The sequence below is a fragment of the Scedosporium apiospermum genome (genome assembly GCF_000732125.1).
Source record: "Scedosporium apiospermum strain IHEM 14462 chromosome Unknown SEQ_SAPIO_0165, whole genome shotgun sequence".
NCBI classification, from domain to species: domain Eukaryota; kingdom Fungi; phylum Ascomycota; class Sordariomycetes; order Microascales; family Microascaceae; genus Scedosporium; species Scedosporium apiospermum.
Window position 1 is genome coordinate 1393042 of NW_015971866.1, and position 20759 is coordinate 1413800.

Here is a 20759-nt window from a genome sequence, read left to right on the forward strand (position 1 = left end):
CGCGTCCCTTTGCACACGTGAACAATACCGCAGAGGTACGTCGAGGCATTATCCCCCAATACGTTTCTACCTCCTGCCTCGAGCTCGTTAGAAGGTAATAACGCTGACCTTGGAGTAGGCCACAACTTCGCTAGGACTTGGACCTGAGGCCGTTTTTCAGCGGCGGGGGCTGGTTTGCCTAAACATATCGGACAGAGACAACAGAATAGGAGAAATCGCGACCTTTTCATCAGAGATCAGAGATGACATAGCTTCCTTGCCCCATTCTTGGTTTGGTGAACTTAACGCCGTTTAGGTCATCAGAAAACGAAGTTTAGGCCGGAATGATACTCGAGCTGATCCCGAATTATTCTGCTATTTTGGGATGATAATTAAGATAAAGAGAAGGAGGCTTGCTAAATTTTCAAAACTCGAACTCGCCTAGCTAGTGTACATGAACTCGATGCCATCTCTAACAATCCAAACCTTAGGAACTCCCATCGATCCCGCATCGATCCCCCCAAGCGACTCATCCTTGTAGAAATTATTGGATTGGAACTGGAATCTCCGCATCGTAGGTCGGCTAACCCATGAGGAAAGCAACGGCAAGAGCAGCACCGATAACGACGAGAGGGCCAAAGCTAGTCCTGGCTGCACCGCTCGCGCCAGTGCTGCCCGAGCCGGAGCTAGACCCGGTCTTGGTGCCAGAGTCGCCCGAGGTGGGAGAGGCATTGCCGGATGCTCCGCCTTCTGCAAGCTTAGCCGTGCCGAAGTTGGCCTTGAACTGCTCGCACCAAAGTCCGGCGTAAAGAAAATCATTGGTCGTCTTGCCCGAGTCGAGCGCGATGGTGAGGTCCTCGTTGTCATGCTCGCCCTTGACCTGTGTCTCTGAGATGCGGAAGCCGGAGCTGAGGTCTTCGGTCTCGGAGCCCCACCAGTAGAGGGCAGGGGCGGAACCGTCCTCGAGAGTGAAGCCCTTGAGCTTGAGGGTCTTGTCGTCGACTACTTCAAAAGTACCGGCGAGACCACCGTCCTTGCCGTTGATGGTACCAGTCCAGCCCACCTTGCTTTGGGCAGAGACGAGGGCGGCGAGGATGAAGAAAGTGAAGGTGAGGAGGGTCTTGGCAATCATTTTGGCGGTGTTGGTGGGTGGTTTTATCTGTGGGTTGGGAATCTTGGGATATGGATTGGGAGGGATGTTTGTTGGTAACTTGCGTGTGTCAAGGTGTGTGAGGATGCTCTTGAAAGTAGAAGAGAAAACTTGATTGATTGATGTAGATGATGGCTATTCAGATCGGATCATGGGTGAATCGTCATGGCATATATATATTCTTTTCCCTGCTTAAGCCCGACAGTAAGAATAGCTTGCCATCGTGGGTATGCTGCGGCTTGGTCGCTTACGCTCTTCGCTACGCGTGAGTTGTGAGTCGTGACCGCGTTATTTGTCAATATCACCATCATCCCTGACGAATAAAGCTCGCTAATTTGGAAAATAGAATGCGAAGATTTGCTAGCCAGGTGGATCAAAAGCCTGGATGATGGAGACACGCTCGAGGATGCATTTTTTGGGAGATGGTGATTCCAAAGAACTAATTTTACGACGATAATACATACAACCACATTCTAATCAAAGGAAGAGTGGAGGCTTAGACGCGGACCACTCGCTCAGCCCCAACGACGACGGAATTCCGACACTGAGAGCTTGGGTCATTGCTATTTCCTAATCGGGACAATTTGATTTCACATCTCCAGTCTTGGCATGCAGAACACCCCGGCAGCTGCAGTGGTGTAAGGATGCTTCAAACCTACAGGTCCACTGTAGCCCTACCGCTTCTTTCATTTGGTGGCTTGCCTCCCCTGAGAATGATTCCATCCTGGGAAACGTGATTCCACGCTTCAAACGGTTTTACTAGTAAGTACTTCGTAGCTGAAGTCTAATTTTACTCTTGGAGGTCCACTTCGGTCTTGTTTGTTTATCGACGTTCCCCCAAGTTTACAACAGAGCTTTCTCGACAGCCAATGATGTCTCGAGAATGTAACCTTGGGCCTGATAAGCGTTTTTCAGCTCCTTTTAGGGTGCATTGGACAGACATAGGATCCCACCCCTGCAGGTAGGCAGGGAGTGCACAAGAGGAGTACACCATGACAGAAAGAACCGATTAATTCGGCGTCGGTGCCCCTTGGCTGCGTCGTCGCGTGGCTGTAAGTGGCTCCGTAAGAGTAAGACTTTATCTTTTCGAAAACATCTCCCTTCTGATGTGGAATCATCGATGCGAGATTTGAAATCTAGAGAAGTGGTTCAATTCCACCTCGTATATAAAAAACCGACATCTTCGAAATGTAATGCCTTTATTCCAACTCCTCTCACAACTTCTCATATCCAATGACTTCCTTCGCTGAGGCATACCTAACGTGGACTCACTGACGCTCTTTTACACTCATCACCTTGTACCACTCTCTACTTCCGTCCTTCACTTCTTCACCACCGTTTGGGGTATAGTTCCCACCATGGCAAACCAGGATTTCAAACCCATCATCAAAGACCAGTACCTCGCCGGGCAAGTCTATTTTGCCTGCGTCGTGGGTCTAATTTGCCTCGAGGCAGTCTCTGTTCTGCCCGCATACCTGTTGAAACTTTTCAAGAGTGGTAAGTCCCCGCGGAATCTTTTTCAGGTCTCAACTAATACTGAATAATGATAGGTCCCTTTGTGAGGAGGTCCCACAGACACAGCACCTTCTACGTCTTCCTCCACCGGCTCGCGACTCTCCCCTCCCCAGTCCCCTTCCTCACGTACCATCGCATCCCCGACGCCCTCCGCTGCCTCGCCTTCATAGGCTTGAATATGCTCTTCGGCTGGAACCGCCTCAAGTACACCACAGATTATAAGCTATATGGCTGGCTCTGCATCGCCAATGGTGGAGTCTCCCTTCTCTTGGCCTCGCGCACAAACCTCTTCAGCACGATTCTTCGCATCCCCCCTCCCGTCTTGCTGTACTATCACCGCCTCGTGGGCCTCGCCACTATCTTCCACGGCACCTTCCATTGGGCCACCACTGCCGCTCACTATGTCCGCACAAAACAGCTCGCAACCGTTCTGGCCAGCGGGTTTACACAGGCGGGCCTTGTCGCATGGGCTGCCTTGATGATTATCGCATTGACTGCTATTCTTAGAGTAGTGCGCAGGAATGCATTCGAAGTCTTCTACTATGCTCACTTCTTCTTTATCGTTTACGTCATTGGCGCCTGCGTCCACGCCAAACACAGCCCCGAGTTCTTGCTTCCCGGGCTCGGCCTTTGGCTGGCCGACAGGGGATGGCGCTTCTACTACAACTTCCGCAGAGTCACTCCCAAGAGTGTGGTCCACTACCCTGGCGGCGTCACCAAGTTCAAGCTTGAGGGCCTGAGGGTTACTCGACCGAACCAGATGGCCTGGATCCAGCTCCCTTCTATCTCGTTTTTCAACTGGCATCCATTCACCATTGCTTCAGCTCCGGGTGATCCAATTACTACTATTGCTGTTCGTGGCCTCGGGGGATTCACCAAGAAAGTCCAGAACCTTGCCATAGAGGGCTATACACCGGATGGCGAAAAGCTGGATCCCCGATCCCCCGTAGCAATACCTCCCCATGCCGTGAAGATCAGGGTAGATGGGCCCTATGGTCACCCCTCTCTACAATGGGAGCAATACCCCGTTGTGGTGCTCATTGCGGGTGGTATCGGCATCACGCCTGCGATATCTATTGCGTCGCATATTATCCACTGGGCATCGCAATCGGGCTGCTCTGGTTCTCTCGAGGAAGAGACAAGGTACATTCACATCTTGTGGACCATAAAGGATATCACTCATGCACAATGGTTTGAAGAGGAGATGATCGAGATGGCCAGGAGGATCGAAGAAGAAAACATTCCTGTTAGCCTGGACATTTCCATTTTTGCCAGCGGCCTCAAGAAAACGGAGAGTCTGGAGGAGGCCCTCATTGCCAATGAAGGATACGTCTTCTCCGGCCCCGCCACCGTGCATCAAGGCCGCCCAGACGTGGAAGCGTGGCTGAAGGACGTGAGGCGGAGGAGATGCGGCTTGGATGCTGCCGTCAACTTGTGTGGGCCGAGACCGCTCGTCGATGCTGCACGCAAGGCGGCGAGCATGGTTAGTAAAGAACGCGGGATATTTCACGTGGAAGAAGAGGTGTTTGAGTTCTGAGATCGAAACCCTTCTTTTGTCTTGTATTCGCTTGTTTTCTCTGTGATTTGCTGGGTCGGTTATTGAGGCGTTGGTTACTCGTTTCACGAATCTTTTGCACTATCCCCAACTTGCAGATTGAGGTCAGATTATAGTGATAATTAAAATGCTCTCGATTCCGCTGCTATCTATAGATATCAACTTGCATTAGCTTGAGAATTTGTTCGAGCTTTTTCCAAGGAGAAACTAGCGTTCGTCCAACTTCGCGTGACTCCTGACCGCAGACTGAAACATGGGGATCCTTCACTGGTCACCTTCGCAAATGCTATTTACGTTACTAGTCACCACGGAAAGCTGCTCCTCCCAAATGACCCATCTCGTCTGCAACCTTTTAACAAAATCCGTTTCAAGGTGGTGTACATTGATATATTGCCCACTAACTTATCGGAGATGCAAAGCTGGCGGTACAACAAGCTCACCGTTTCCCCCATTACAGGTACGTCAATCAAAGAGGACGTAACGTAACGCGAGAAGACTCGGGGGACGAGAGCTGCTATTAATGGCTTTTAAAATTGGGAAGCGTCCTCACGGGCCTGGCAGCGGCTACAAATGCGGGGACGGGAAGTGTGTCATTCGGGATGCTGCATTATCGGTTTGTCGAGGGGGCGCAGCAGAATGGCAAGATGAACGCCTCCCAGTTTTTCAAATAAAGTCGGTCATCTGTTCCTTTGCTGTTGTGTTCCTCGCTTTTTGGCCGCATCCGTAAAACAAATGAACCTAGAAAATAGCCAAAAATGGCGCACCAAGCCCACAACATTCCCTGGAGCTCCTTCGCAGCCCAGCTCAAATGGTCGTCGAAATATCATCCAGGGTCCGGCGACCTGCACTTCCGAGACAAGCCTAACCAAGGGAAAGTCGTCCGCCATTTCGTGGAATCATTCGTCCAGAATCTACTAGAACACTCCCGTACGACTCGACTCAAATATCCCCCAAACTATAAAGTGCCTTTGGAGGATGATCTGATCCTCGATGACGAGACGGTGAGAAAAATCTCGCCGACAATCTGTCGAATACGGTCCGACATAGGCAGGCGCTCGCATTTCCACGAAACAGCGTGGGAGCACGGGTCTACCGACGATAATGACCTCCTTCCTCGTAAGGAGCGACTAGCATCGGCTTTTCTGCGCCAGTATCGCCAAAATCCATGTTACGAATTCTTAATTTACAATGGAGATGCCTACTTCAACCTCACCATCGTTGAAACTCTGATCTTATATGGTGAAATGGATGCAGTATTCCGTGTCACCTCACACCCAGACATTGGGCTCTCCAAATGGCGTGAAGTGAGCCAATGCTATGATACGGTAAGAAGAACCCGGATACTAGCCTGTCATGTCCGTTTACAATTCAGTTTCACTGCCTGCTAATACCGCGATTGCTTACCACTCCACTCAGGATACCGATATTGGTTGGAACCGGATTTACGAGAAGGCTTTGCTGTCATATATCGGTCTCAATCTCCTCTGCTCTTTCCCAGAACTCTGGGATCCGGCTTCCGGGGGTGTAGCGAAGGGGGAGTACCTCTACTCGGGTCTCTATCAGCTCATTCTTCTTAATGCCGTGGAATCGGGTAGCCTCGCAGACGTGGCTAGCTATCCGCATCAGCAATTCTTTGGTATGAGCAAGGACCAGCTTCTCCAACTGAGAAGCATTCGCAGGTGCATAAGCGGATGCACAATGACGGCAAGACGGCGTTTCCCGTCGGCGCTCGACGTGCTGTTCAGTCTCGAAGGGCGGCGATATAGACCGCATGCTCCCGATGTTGAGACTGTCCGACGGATTCTGTTCGGGTTAGGATTGCCGATGGAGGTTATTCTGGAAATCATGAAGTACGCCGAATATACGCCGCAGAGGGGGCTTTACCTGGCGAACGACCCCTTGTGTTGGGAAAATCGGGATGAGTTGGCTAAGTACTTGACGTACTGCTGGTTGCTTCTTGTGCGGTGCGATATGATGGCGAAGGAGATGAAGATAGAGATCGACTGGACATCGGCTGTAGAGCACTGTTTAGCGCGACTCCTGACCTGCCCTGGGGGGAAAAGGTGGTACGACTTCGATCCTTGGGAAGGGAAATATCAGTTCATTTAGAGGTATGAGATTTGCTCAAATTTGGAATTTAGTTACGAAATGATGATCTTATGTTCTCCTTGTCGGAGGGAATACAAGTAGGCAAGCTACGCCTCCCAGATCGTCGCATTCATTTGAGTAACGCATATACGGGGGTACATTTCTCGACTGGTAGTCGATGGAACGAGCATGATTCAGTCCTGGATTCAACCTGCGGACCATAACTACTTTTATCAGTCACCCACTGTAATCTAGTTTATAAACACTTCAGCTCGTCGTCAGTTGGAGAGTGAACTGAAGGTGTGAAGGGTCAACCGGACGTTGATCGAGCTGGCATTTCGTCCTTTGACGTGAAAAAGAAAAAAAAAAACATTGCTTATCTTAAGGATTGATATTGCTCCGTTGGCCCGAATTATGATGGGTCATTGATCTAGCTACGGAGCGTTGGTGTTTCTTTCTCCTGGGTACACAATATATTGAATGCGCTCCAAGTCTTCGATTACAATTAGGCCCCCGTCAGAATTCTTGGATAAGTCTGGTCATGACCCAGGAGTTCCGATCACATGGGTGGCGACCATCAGGAACAGGAGACGAAATTCCGGTCAGCTGACCACACCCAGTTGGGTTCTTGCGGTTGACTAAGCAATTCAATTGGTGCGATCGGCGACGCGGGCCGCAGCGCCGAGCACCAGAGCGAAGGGGCAAGAGACAGGCAACCTTGACTGTCCGACGGAGGAACACGCCGTCAGATCCTCACAGCGGAATGGCAACGCCATGAATTGAAATCATTTCCCTATTACCCCGCCCCACAGAATACAAACAAAGAATCTCCAACAATCGTCAAACATCCACCGTTCTTGCTCATATCTAACCAATCGACCAGGTCTGGACGACATGACCGCTGCGCCAGTGTCTCTTGCCCCCCTCGATCCAGTACGTTCGGCTTCACTCCCTCATCATAATTGGGATGTTCCAGAGTTTGAGCCCGAGAGAGTCCGAGATGTTGCTTCTGCTATCCCGCCACCCTCGGCATTCTCCGTCGCCCAGCGCTGGAACGAAACAAAGCGCAACATCGGGCGGACCATCTCCTGCTTCTTTGCCTTTGTCGTGTATGGGATGAATGACGGTACCCCTGGAGCTATGGTTCCTCACCTAGAATCCTATTATTCCCTTCCCTACTCTGTCGTGTCGCTTATATTTCTTGGGCCCATGCTCGGATGTATTATCGCTGCATTTACTTCCAACAGGCTCCATGAGATGTATGGCCGCCGAGGAGTGGCTGCGCTTGCTACTATTTCCTACACAGTCTCATACATAGGAATGTCCCTCCACCCGCCCTTTGGGATCGTGATACCGTTGCTGGTGCTCACCGGTTATGGTAGTGGGCTGATGAACGGTAGCTGGAACAGCTGGGTTGGAGGGTTGGTAAATGGCGGCACGGTGTTAGCATTCCTGCACGGCTGCTGGGGGGCCGGGGCAACCATCGCTCCACTTGTCGTGAGTGACGCGACCTCAGGTTGGTATCGCTCTCGTTATTAACATTTTCTTTATTTCAACAGGTCTCGGCCTTTGTATCAAGAGGTCTAAAGTGGTGGGAGTACTACTGTGAGTCCATCCTGTATCCGCCCCTGTACAATATGTATCGTTGCACTAATACTTTGTAAGATCTCATGGTAAGAGCGTGCTCAAATTGGTAAATTCCATTTTCTAACCCACTGGCCACTGTTCAGACTGGCCTAGCTGCTTGTGCGGTTGTTTTCACCACTTCCGCTTTCTGGGACGATGCCGGGATGAGGCATACTGTTTCTCGGTCTAGCCGGGCGTACGGTTTCACGCTGGCTGTACTGAAAGACAAGGTTCGTTCCTACAAAGTAGTCTGCAGGTGGATGATCTATCTTTGACATACAACATACTAGATAACATTGCTGCTATCGGCCTTTATGCTACTCTACGTCGGCTCGGAGGTCACCATTGGCGGTTGGCTCTTCACTTTCATGATGAACGCCCGCAAGGGCAGTCCATCTGCCTCTTCTCTCGTGGCGTCGGGCTTTTGGGTGGGTATTACGGCCAGCCGGTTCGCCTTGGGATGGGTTACCAGTTACCTCGGCGAAAAGATAATGGTTGCTACCTACCTCGTAATTGCAATTAGCCTCGAGTTGGCATTCTGGCTTAGCAAAGAATTCGTCGTCAGTGCTGTAATGGCCGCCTTGGTAGGCTTCTTTATCGGTATGATCATGCCATCGGTAAGTTCTATCGCTGAATGTAGAAAACCTCAGGCCATTTCAGGTACTCACAGAATGAAATAGGGTATCAGAATGATGACGAAGCTACTGCCACCGGAAAAACACATTGTATCCGTTGGTTTTGGCACCGCTTTTGCTGTCTCGGGATCAAGCATGTAGGTGACGTGATGACCGAAAAGATTCTTCGCTGGCTGGTTCTAATAAACCATAGTTTCCCTTTCGCTGTCGGGGCCCTTGCTCAGTTTCGGGGGGTTGAAGTTCTTCAACCCGTAGTCCTTGGCTTGTTTGGCGCGCAGTTACTCCTGTGGCTCGTGGTCGCGAAGATCGGCGTGCGAAACGAGGTCCACGTCGTATAAGAGGGCGGAGATAAGATCTCAAAGGACTTCTTGGGACTGTTTCGAGGGAAGAGAGTTCGTGGAGAGATGGAATGCCTGATTATCTGGTCGGTATCGCTATCTCCATTGCTCTCGACCCACTGTTCAGTGTATTTCCATGTATGTAACATGCTTCGAAATCATGTCTCTTTGCTGGGGCTTTTAGTGAGAGTCAAGTACAATTTCTTTCCGGGTCAAGAAATACCACCAAAAACAGTACTGATGCGAATTATCGATTTCGAGACAGTACTCATGATTTCTTGGACCTGGTGCAACGTGACCGGTCCGATGGGCGAGACTTCAAGGCTCTAGAGTCAAGGTTCCTTACGAGTTTTGCGAGAGAAGTTTCACTTCGATTATCAAGCCGCGGCCTCCGGGAATTTCGTTCAGACGCGTGGTTCTCGTGGGGATTGCGATCGTCAAACAACTCCCAAGCAACGCGGTCCTCATCATTTAGGAAGAAAGGCAGGGACGATAGTAAGCAGGGCAGAGTAATACATTAGTGGTCCTTCCTTGGTGATGCCGCGATAGGACCAGAAGATGAATGCTCGTGAAATCACTTGATGGATCTCCTTTCAGGTAAAATTTGTTATCAATGGAACCCTCACTTACCCCGCATAGTCCGAACACTGTCGATATTCCCAATCGAGCCCGCCTACGACGGCACTTTTGGCAGGCAGCTCGGGCACGGCACAACCCAGGAGTGGGGGCTTACTGTCTGGGGGCTGGTCTCAATCCGCGGGAGCTCTGGAACGCATTTCTCAGCGCATGTTAGCTTCGTCAGATTGGCCAATCGCTGTCAACCTTTGGCGGCACTAACTCACGTCCCCGTCGAGCAGTTGTAATGCTTTGGGTTCTCCCTGGTGAGAGAATGGAACGTCCCGACGCATCATAATGTCTGCAATGCACACCTCCATAAAGAATGATATTTCCCTCGGTCTCCAAAAACCAACTAGCCCCGTTGAGATTACCTCTTATCCCACTATACCTGCTCGTGAGAAGGAGCACGTGGTCCTGGGTTGGTCATTTCAATGGCTTCAGACAGATGGAATCAGCTTCTCAGATTACGACTTCATCGGAGCAACGAAGAAGTAACCTGGGCCAAACGTTGTATCGTAGAGTTGTACTATGGAGTGGTGATGGCATCCTCATCAAGGTGAAGAAAGCGCCTTGATGGGATATGGTTGAGAAACGGGATATATATAAGACTCTGAAGTCGACAGCGTTCCCCAGTGGAATGATTTGACGGACCAAGTCCACAACAGAAATCATAAACCAGCCAAAACACAAATCAAGTCCAGGTAGGACCACGAATGGAAAGCATGTGCCTTTAAAATCATTTAGCTGACTGAATTTCGAGAACTAAGACCATCAGAAACTCTCGCCATGAAGCTCACTACTGTCATCGCCGCGGCCTTCGCCCTCGCCCCTGCCGCCTCCGCTTGGCGCGTCTACTTGTACACGAACACCGATCTCTCGGGCAGTTACTACACTAAAGCCGGCCCGGGCGGCTCGGGCAGCCTGTGCCACAACATTCCCACGGAGCACCGCTACAAGGCCAACTCCGTGGAATACTACGCATACAATTCCCAGACGAACCCTACTACCAGGTGCAAGCTCCAGCTGTTCGACTCCCCGGACTGCGGTGGCTTCAACGGGCCATACTTCAGTGTCGACACTAAGAAGGCCCTGGTCCCCGACTGGCGTAACAGGGCTGCCTCGTTCAAGACCGAGTGTTGGAGTGTCTAAGTCTCTAGGTTGTTTTGGGCGGTCAAAAATAAAGGCTCGGGGGACTTGTCTGATTCGCCAGCATATCTTCTGGTTCGTTATCCTAGCCTGTTCTCTCCATTCGTCGCAGTAGTAAAGCCGCCTACCTTGCTCCACTATATTACTTCTTCCTTTCATGTGGTGTTAATTGCCCCGTCGTATACCTCTCCCGAGTTCAACAAGCCGTATGTCAAATCTTTAAGCCTTTAACACCGATTTAAAAACCATAATTGGCGCCTTTCTAGTCTCAGAGCCACCCTTTGCTAGGTAGCCTTCCGGCGAGGTCCCGGTTTAGAATAAAGTAAACGCGTGATTTCTCTGTCAGCGCGGTCTAGTGGGCCCCCGTGTAAGAGGGCATATCCCGGAAGAACGGTGAGTGACGGACAGTCGAGAGACTCTGCCATTTACAGACCTACGGCGGGTAGGCTACAGTCAGAAGAGTTGCATTGCATTGATATGAAAGGGTTACTGCCGACAGATTATTCGCCCACTCAAGGGCGACTGACAGGAGCCTCACTCAACGGAGTTCAGCGTGGGTATATATGATGAATCGTAGAAGAAGGTGCCGATTCTTCCTAGGTCGGAGAGTGGATGGCTATCGAATCATCGATGAAACTCAAGTATTGGGAAGGGACCAATGCCGAACGCGCCACCGTCGAGCAAGCATCCCACTATTCGGGGAGCGGGATCTCAGCTCATTCAGATATGTATATGTGTGTGTGTGTGTGTGTGTGTGTGAGATCTTATTTAGCGCCATTGTAGGTAAACCGGTGCAGCTCGCCCCGGATGCACAAAACGGATACCAGGCGGTGGGCATTACTGCGCCCCTACATATCTATGAACGTGTGAACAGTGCGAACTGACACTATGACCGCTTCTATTCATACTATGTTCCGGCGTTGCGCCACTGTGATTCATTCAGATGTCAATCTAGGTTATAAACGTTTAGAAAGGGGGTGAACTAAGCAGCTGAACTTGACTTCATGGTTCGGAGTTCCATCTGTAACTTATTTGGGCATGTGAAGCAAGATATAACTACAGAGGCTAGAGAGAGGAACATGGGTCACCAGGGATGCGTGATGAGGAGGGCGGATAGGCTAGTATTTGTTGAGGCACCATGTGTTTGCTCCTTGAAGGGGGCATAATCGTCGCCATCATGATGCATAAAGAGGCCAATCAGTGGATGACCTGCTCGTTGATCCTGTCAATGAAATATCTGTGCCACTTGTGTAGGCGGTGATTGGCGACGGGACCGAGTATGGCATAATATGTCGCTCTCTCTCTTGAGGTCGGCAAGGAGGAAACTTCCCGAAAGTAAATGTCGGTCCTCCGGCGCTTATCCCAGACCATTGTAAGACTCATCATCATAGGACCCCGACCTGTATAGGATCAGCTCCCTCTAGCGGCAAGCGTAAGAATCAACATGCCGAGATGCTGCTGCGCGGGGCTCTGCTAGGCATCGTTCATTCCCAGTACTGCCAGTATTCCCATTCCGGTTCTGGTTCACATTCCAGTTCACATTCCATCTTCCATTGACTGGAACCAATCACAGCAGCGAACAGAAGCATAGACCTGCGCAGCCGCAAATAAAAGTCACCTCAACTTCCAATGCAGGGGAGAACAAAACCCCTTGCAGAAACAATCTCCAAGATGTATAAGAAGAGAGGTTGATCCCTTCGTCCCCACTCTCTCCGTTCTCCTCACCGTCTACATTTTTATTTCTGTGCCTGCTCATCTGGGACGAAACCTCGCTCCAGACTTTAAGTCAAGTATCCCTGTTTTAAACCCGAAACCCTCCCATGGCATCGAAGCCTACCGCCCTGATTGTCGGGGCTGGAATTGCGGGTCTCTCTGCAGCCTGGTGGCTAGACAAGGCCGGGTGGAACTCGATCCTCATTGAAAAAGCCCCGGATATTCGAGATGGTGGATACCTGATCGGTCTTAGTGGCCCTTGCCTCGGAACTATTAAGGATATGAATCTTGAAGCCCAAGTCGACGATATATCTTACAAGCTCGGCCACAACCTTATCCTGGATAACCAAGGACGAAAACTGCTGCGTGTTGCGTACGACGATCTGAACAGAGGATTGGGCAACTACGCATTGTGTCGCGGCGATCTCGCCCGGGTGCTGTACGACACATTGCCCGAGACCGCCACCATCCGATATGATGAGACGTTGGAGCATGCCATCGAAGCTGGTGATAAAATCCAAGCAACGCTCAAAAGCGGCCAAAAGATTGAAGTAGATCTCTTGATTGGTGCCGATGGAATCCGATCCTCAGTTCGCAGTCAGTTCTGGAAGGACGAAGATTGCATGGAAAATACAGGCTACTTTTACGCCGTGTACGACGTCGAACAGAAAGAAAAGCTTGAAGATGATTGCGTTTCCTTCAACAGCCCGGGTCATTTTGATATTTTCTATTCCTTACGAGACAATCGTCTTTCAGCTCTCCATATATGGCGCGAGGACGAACGCGACGTAACGCTCCAAAGCCGGCAGCGAAGATTCGAAACTCTCCGAGCAACCACTGCCAGAGCCGCGAAACAAGTCACCGATGTTGTTGACTTTGCGGAAGAAACTGACACCACGATAATCATCGATAGCCTCACCATGGTCAGTTTGAAGCAATGGTCCAAAGGACGAGTTCTTCTGCTTGGTGACGCAGCTCACTGCCTGACACTCATGTCAGCACAAGGAGCCGGGATGGCCCTCACATCTGCTGAGATTTTGGGCAAGGAGCTCATGTCTTCCAAAGATCTCTTCCAAGCCCTTGCCAACCATGAGAAGAAACTTCGTCCGATTATTGAGAGACTTCAACAACGAACTCGGAACATAGCGGTTTTGTATATTCCCAGGAACTGGCTCTTTTACTGCTTACGGAATTTGCTGTTTAAAATTATGCCGTACTCATGGATTGTCTATTGGCATAGGCACGCTTAAAGATGGAAATCGATCTGACACGGGGCGGGTCCGGGGGATTGGGGGGCTAGCTAGGATGAATTTCCTTAGTTTTATATGTATCTTCGGTGTTTCTTCTCGTTTCGGGGATGCGAAGCTCTTTGGTTAGCTCTCGTCCTATCAGATTAGCATTTCTTCTTTAGGCTAGCTATACAAGAGCTATATCTACTGAATAATGAATCATTTTTTTTTTTTAAAGGAAGGGAAGTGGGAAACACGATCGCGCTCGGGGAAAATATACTCACAATTGTAATCTTGATGTCTGAAGTAGGGGCTCTGTTACCGATCACCCCTTCCATTTACCCGAGTAGACAGGTCTTTAGGGAAGCAGAAATTAGAGCAGTGAGGTAGTAGTTTCTAGATGTTGATAATCTCAGCTGTGGGATAGAATGGACGGATGTCATCCTCGGGGAAGGTAGAGAGTATCGGAGTGGAAGCTCTACACGCATACGACACGTCAATGACAGTATCCATTTCGGCGCGTTGACAAGGGTGGCCCAAGATTGGCATAGTTAATCTCTGATGATGGCGATTCCGCGGCGGATGGCTAGGGACATCGGCTGCCACGACCAGGACGTCCAGGGCGCCATGGAAAGCATCCCAGCCTGCTCAACATCAGAGACTCACTTAAAGGCCTACGAGTATCGAAAACCGGCCAGACACGCTTACGAGAACATGTGCCAATCTCACTCATGGTGCTACTAATGTTGAGCGGGTCGTAACTCGTGGTGAGACTGTGGGTGACGGCGAGCCAACTGGGGCTCATGCACCCAATATCGCTGTGATCTCACTAGAGGGGAAACGGTCTCTTGGTGGTATCAAGGATTTGATTGTGTCGACGGACATTCGGCTGGTTTCAGCCCGACTAACAGGCCGAGTCCGAAACTCTTCGGTAGTCTTTCTCATTTCAACATGGGTTAGACTTCCTCGTTGAAGGTCAGGAAGAGTGTGGGGCTAAACCTCAACACTGGAGATTGAGAACGTATTAGTCTAGGGCAATACGACACGGTCCCTTTTTTAAGTATCGTAATCTATGGAAATTCATTGGCTGCTTCGAATAGAATCCCTAATATTAGGGACTGACAACAAGTCTTTCCGAGATTCTGAAGGTTTAATCTAACTCTGTCCACCAAAGTTCATTCTTTTTTTAGCGGGGAGTCTCTCCAACAAACATCTTATCACCGCTTACAAGCACTGCAGGCTCGAAACCTGCAGTAGTTGTAAGTAGTATTGGACCAAAGCTCTGTCTCAATCTCGGAGGACTCGTCTCAACTCCAGCCCACCAGGGGATTTTGTTTCTCCCTTATCCGATCAAACTACGGGCTCCTCTGGAGCGGGGTGCAGTACAAATGTCACCATGCTCCGAGCAGGCACGCTTCCGGAGATGGTGCCATCGGAGCCGACACTGGCCGTTATTTGGTCTAAATCCCTCGTGTTGTCTGTGACCCAAGCAGTCGCATTAGATGAGGCTGAATAATTACCACCTCCCGATATCTTGATAGATATAGACTGCTCGTTGCCGCCATTGATGACCTGGACGGCTAGGGCGCCATCAACGTTGACAAAGGCCGAAGTCCGGACGCCGCTGCCTGTGGCGCCAACACGGACGGCACCAGGGCGTACGAAGCGGCTCCAGTTGCCCATTGCCCAGAGTCTCTTGGACGGATCGACCGCGCGGTTGACAACGCGGATCAGTTTGCTGTTGGTCGTGCTAGGTCGGTCCTGAGCGCCAATCCAATACAAGTAAGCCGAAACGTTCCCACTCGTAATAGCCGTATGGATATTGTTGGCCCACGTCATGCCCTCGCCAGGGCCGCCTCCTTGAGACCACGCCGACGTCCAGGCACCCTCGTTGTCTCCGGCTTCCGTCTGCCACGTCTTCAACTGCGTCGATAGCGGCGAGGTTGGGGACGAGGTGTAGCTATGACCCGTCACAACTCCCATCATGGACTCGACGCCTCTCATCTGGCCCAAGAAACTGTTCATGACTGAGTACCCCATCGTATCACAGCAGTTAATCTGAACGTGCGTGAGATTGCTGTTGTCTAGAGTCGGCCGAAGTACCCGGATAAAGTCGGCCGCCTGTGCTCCTGATGAGCGCATTGACGCATACGATGTCCTGTATATATAATGTGGTGAGTGATGGCGGCATCATGAGAGACTGATAGGGAAGCTGGGGGGGGATGTGTCATACGTTAAGTCAGGCTCGTTCAGGAATCCCACATGAGTTATAGTGATGTTCTCGGCCTCGTAGTACTTGATATACTGCACCAGGTAGTCTGCGTATGGCTGCTTCCAATCTCCGCTGGCACAAGTCGCCCCGGAAACACCACAGAGGCTTCCGCCGTTGGCATCGTTTCCGTTCGTTTTCATATACCCCGGAGCACTCCAAGCATTGGCGTAGATCGTCTTGAGACCGTAGGTGTGGACCGCCTCCCGCGAAACCCATAGCTGTCCGTTATCCGAACTGTCCCACACGTACTGGGGCTCTGCGCTGGGCCCGCCAGGATTTTTGGGCTGGATTGACACCATGTGATCGTCACTCATATCCGGGGATGACCCAATGCCGTTCCGAAGAATGCTCAGTCCCGCGCCCTTCTCCATACTGAACATCAAGTCAAGGAACTTCCGCTGCTCAGTCTCGGGTAACCTTTGCATTGTCACGGCGCGTTGGAATGCTTCCGAAGCACCAAAGCCGTCCATAGTTTGAAACTTTTGGTCCAGGTTGACGTTGATAACGGTGGATTGCCGCCGCTCTAGTGCGCTGGCCAGCGCCCATGCCGACACCAAGCCGAGAAGGAACAGGGTTTTTGGTAGGCCCATTGTATGCGTCTGTTACTGGAGAAATGCCTGCCTACTGCTGAAGCATTACTGGTCCTATTTTCACAAGATGATGTGGAGAGCTTTTACTCATCCAAGGTACTGGACATTCCCCTAGTAAAGTAGAGTCGTGCAGAAATCGATTACCCCGTCCGCCCCTCATCGTGCCTTGTCCTTTTAATGGAACCGGAAATTACTACCGAAGCCCATTGGAATGCTTCCATATCTCCGTCGGGACTTTTCCATCTTGGCAATTTGGGTTCCCCACATTCACGATATTGGGTGTCGGGGTGTGACCTTAACGGCTATTCGTGTGCCTAAATAAGCAACCTATTGTTGGATATCATCCAGCCTAAATACTCAAGCTAGTCGTTGATTTTGTAGATAACACACTGCCGAGGGTCCATTTCTGGCTTCGTGCCAGTGCTCGACCTCGATGAAGCATTGAAGCGTCAGGACACCCCTTTATGCCAGCCGACGTGAGGCAGGGAGAGTTGTCGCCCAGTGGCTTCCTAGTTCTTACATCTTATTAAGGGGCTCTCGGGTATACCCAGGCCGACTGCATTGTCCATAGCTAACTCATATTTTAAGTGAAGAGCTTAGGATCGGTTAAGTAATGTGAAATAAATCATTAACAACCACTACGGAACAAATCAAACAATGTGACCGAAACTATATTACCAAGATCGTCTTGTTGAATCCCAATCTCCTCCCGCAGCTGAACCAGCACCAAGTATCCCAACGACTAATCCAATAGCCAATGTCAAAGCAAATTCGTCTACTAAGGGCCTTTCAGACTGCGTCACATCAAGAGCGTCGATCTCGGGATCTAGCTTCACCTCGTCCATCATCTTATATAGGTGTTTAGTCCATATGTTGTTCACCAATTCCCGCATGGCTTCGATGCTTTCATCATCCAGCATGCCGATGCCCTCGACTACACGCCGGATGTAGACATTGGAAAGATGCGAGAGTATAATCACAGTATTCTTCCCGAACTTCCATCCGTTGTGGGCGGTCGCCCGAAGAAAGCGCTTCTTCGCTCCCTTGGACAAGATCCTCTCTACCAAGTCAATGTGATATTTCTCCTTGATTCCCGGAGCTTTCCACCCCTTTCCATTGTAGGTAGTAGCGTACAGACATGCCACATGACCGCTCTCTTCATCAGGACATGCCACAAAGAGGTGGACCACGATTGGACCCGAGGCAGAGGCGCCCCATTGAGGGGTTTCTATGGGGACAGCGAAAATGCGACCAGCCTTGAAAAAGGACGTGTCTTGCCAGTCATAAGCCATGGGACTGGAAGAACACGGTGCTGGACTTCGATGGTCATCAGGGCGAGGGTCCTCGATCATCTGAATTTCCTTGATGCCGCGGTGATACGTGTTCTCCAATTCATCTTCAGAGTAGAAACTGTTACATGTTAGATGCCTTTCTATATGAAGCTGAAGCTTTTGGGATTTGGGTGCCTAATACCCGGCAATCTCCCGCTGGAGACTGTGAGAGGTTCGAGAACTTCGCTGTACGTCTCCGTCTTATGCTTTCCTATAATTACGGATTCGGCCTTAGCTAAGCTAAATATGGAATTGAAAATGGCCGGGAACTATACCTTTGGAACGCTTTGGGGAGCCTTCGTCTCAGACCTAAAGCAGTGTCGACTGCGGAGGTTTCATTTTCATTGCAAGGTTCCAGCTCAGAGCCCCCGGGGATTCATCTACGGGGTCCCAGCCGTAGTTATCATCACTGCGATCTTCATCTCGGTGATCCCAAGCGAGTTCTTGGTGAGGCTCGCCGTTGAGAGACATTTGTGGATGTTGAGTACTCAGTGTATACCCCGCTTTTCGTCTGCTTGACCTAGGAAGTGAAGAGACGGAGAGTGAAAGCGAGAGTAAAATATTAGTCTCATATTTTGAGGCGACCTCGGTTCGCCTTACACACGTGATGGATAAGTGACTGAGGAGCAGTGGCTATGCACAAGTGTGCGTTGTCAATCAAAAAAGTACGCGCCATATTTTTTTGGTCGCCGGGCGTGAGGCTTCAGACATTACCTGCTTCCCATTTTACGTACGCCGAAGTATAATCAATTTGCAGTGCTAGCCTGCTAGGAAGGACACGCCCGCTTTGACTGTGGATGTCAGGAATCATGGCGCCTGCCGTTGTCGTCTGTGCTATTTCCTCGCTCCATCAGACAACAGTGCTCCCGACACTACCATCAAGCTTGGTCAGGTATTTTCGGACATCAGTCGTCCGGATCTCGGGCTCAGAGAGCCGGAATATATCTCTACAGAGATATACAAGGACACCAAGTACAATTGGAAATGGCACAGCAGGCCGGAAAGACTCGCCAGTGGACTCTGTCTGCTACTATTCTTGCTCAGTTCCTCGGTGTAGGACCAGATGTTGGTCTGACTAGATCTTCGGCTAGAATTCTCGAATATGCAGCTGGTTCTCTCGAGACCAAGTACTTTATTCCGGATCTCGAATATCTCCAAGCGAGCTTGAAAACAATCGCCGTCAGCAATTACCTGGACGAGAACCGGCGGGTTTCCCTGTATATGGTAACTGGAATAAAGGTTGCTCGGAACCCATCGATGCGCCGAGTCCTAGAAAGGGAGCATGCAGGGGCTATTGGCCTGTCTTGCGATCTTACTCCAACTGGGGCCCCGGCGTCTGGTACTTTCTCCATCGGACGCGGATCGAACGCCAGTGACACACAGGTGTATGACTCCTAGAGTCCCGGTCTTCAGGCTCTTATCCATTGTGGTAGTCCTCGATGATATTTTCCTCGGCTCACTTCCCCCAACAACTCTTTGAAGAGCGTTCTGAAAGCCTCCGTCCTATTCGTGATATTGTTTCTAATACCTGATGGGGATATTGACTGGAGCCATGACATCTCGTCAAGGTGCAATTCCCTGACAACCTCTGGCTTGGTAAACCACGTTTCGCATTCGCCAATACTCTGATTTGTTAGGTCGGTCGTAGTCGTTAGGGTTATATTCCGCGAAAAGTTAAATATTCAGAGGATGGACGAGCGACACACCATCCGTAACCTTCCTAGCATCACAGCAAGAATGCCCCCCCACTTCGATCCGCAGATCAGTTCAAAATGCTGGCATGGGAAGAGCTTCTCCGATGCTGGTGCAGCAAGATCTTCCACTTCACTTGAGATTATTATAGTATGGAGAATTGCTGGCGATGATACACATCCAGCTCCTCCCACGCCGAAGACAAGAATTCTTGCAAATGGCTGAGGGGCCGGTCGATGGGGATAATGAGACGCTTGGAAGAATTACCACCTCTTATTGATTGATTTTGCCCGGAACGAGGCCCCGGATCAGGGCAGATATCAACGTAGCCTGCCATTGTGCAAAAATGCCTTGCTTGGTTCCTTCGTGTTGATGAAGGGAGACGTCAAATGACGGCGGGGTCAAAACAAAGGACAACAGGAAACAGAAACTAGGATCACGGATTAGCGGCGAAGGCGTCCGTCATTGATTGGCTCCTTATATTGGTACAATATTAGATGGGTAATTGGAAACCACCCCCGCATCTGACATACATGATGAGTCTCGCATGGAGGAGTAGCAAGTAACTAATATTTCACTGAGAAGAGAACCTTTTCATCTATCGCACACTAGGACATTGACAATAAGATCCTCGATAGCATCAAGTGCTCTTCGTCTCATTCCCCGTAGAACTCGAGTGCGATGTCAGACTTTCCAATTCCACCGCGGCCGCCGACGCCTCAGGTTCTACTTCATCGTCTTCCCGATAAGCCTGAGTCGCGGGACCTCACGCGGGAGCCATCCAGATATATCATCCTTCTCATGGGTCCTACCTCGGTAGCCGGAAAAGTGCAAATTGCTCGGTCTGTAGCCAGGGCCCTGTGCTGCCCCCTTTACCAAGGCGACAGCCTACATGATTCCTCGGCCAAAGCCGCTAGTGTGGGTTGTTCGAGAGTGGCTCCTGTAGCCCCAATCCCCGCCATCGCGACCAATGAAGTTACGGCTTCGGAAACGGGTAGAAGTGGAGAAGCGCTGAGTACGCAAATCGGGGCTCCTGTACCTGGACCAAGCGAGGCCCGTTATCAGCGCATGTGGCTCTCGAAGTTGACGCGAACGGGACTTCTATTTCCTGAAGAATCTAGGCCTGCCACCCAAGGGTTCTCTGGCTTCGGGGGTAGATTGTCTACCTCGACTAGTCGCAGGGGATCCGCAAGCTCAGTAACGTCGCTGTCGTCTAGTCCGGGGCCGTCATCTAGTGTCTCGAGTGGCGGCCGCGAGTGTGCAAGCACCGCATATTCCACAC

General features: G+C 50.6%; 3 protein-coding genes and 3 pseudogenes across 3 annotated transcripts; 4 read left to right on the top strand and 2 right to left on the bottom strand.

Moving 5' to 3' along the window:
- Nucleotides 1–562: 562 nt before the first annotated feature.
- SAPIO_CDS10543 lies at nucleotides 563–1111 on the bottom strand (annotated as a pseudogene; the record flags this gene model as incomplete).
- A 1376-nt stretch (nucleotides 1112–2487) lies between these two features.
- On the top strand, nucleotides 2488–4181 carry SAPIO_CDS10544 (Uncharacterized protein; the record flags this gene model as incomplete). Its single annotated transcript, XM_016784119.1, has 2 exons — nucleotides 2488–2626; nucleotides 2680–4181. 2 exons carry the CDS (start codon nucleotides 2488–2490, stop codon nucleotides 4179–4181), a joined length of 1641 nt encoding a protein of 546 aa, XP_016638943.1.
- Nucleotides 4182–4954: 773 nt separating this feature from the next.
- On the top strand, nucleotides 4955–8886 carry SAPIO_CDS10545 (uncharacterized protein; the record flags this gene model as incomplete). The annotated part of the gene is made up of 11 exons (XM_016784120.1): nucleotides 4955–5524; nucleotides 5616–6163; nucleotides 6797–6888; nucleotides 7171–7396; nucleotides 7535–7784; nucleotides 7847–7892; nucleotides 7953–7960; nucleotides 8018–8143; nucleotides 8204–8530; nucleotides 8594–8685; nucleotides 8742–8886. The coding sequence occupies 11 exons, from the start codon at nucleotides 4955–4957 to the stop codon at nucleotides 8884–8886; spliced, it is 2430 nt and encodes an 809-aa protein (XP_016638944.1).
- A 1404-nt stretch (nucleotides 8887–10290) lies between these two features.
- SAPIO_CDS10546 lies at nucleotides 10291–10653 on the top strand (annotated as a pseudogene; the record flags this gene model as incomplete).
- Nucleotides 10654–12470: 1817 nt separating this feature from the next.
- On the top strand, nucleotides 12471–13613 carry SAPIO_CDS10547 (annotated as a pseudogene; the record flags this gene model as incomplete).
- A 1329-nt stretch (nucleotides 13614–14942) lies between these two features.
- SAPIO_CDS10548 (uncharacterized protein) lies at nucleotides 14943–16454 on the bottom strand (the record flags this gene model as incomplete). Its single annotated transcript, XM_016784121.1, has 2 exons — nucleotides 14943–15750; nucleotides 15826–16454. The coding sequence occupies 2 exons, from the start codon at nucleotides 16452–16454 to the stop codon at nucleotides 14943–14945; spliced, it is 1437 nt and encodes a 478-aa protein (XP_016638945.1).
- Nucleotides 16455–20759: the final 4305 nt, after the last annotated feature.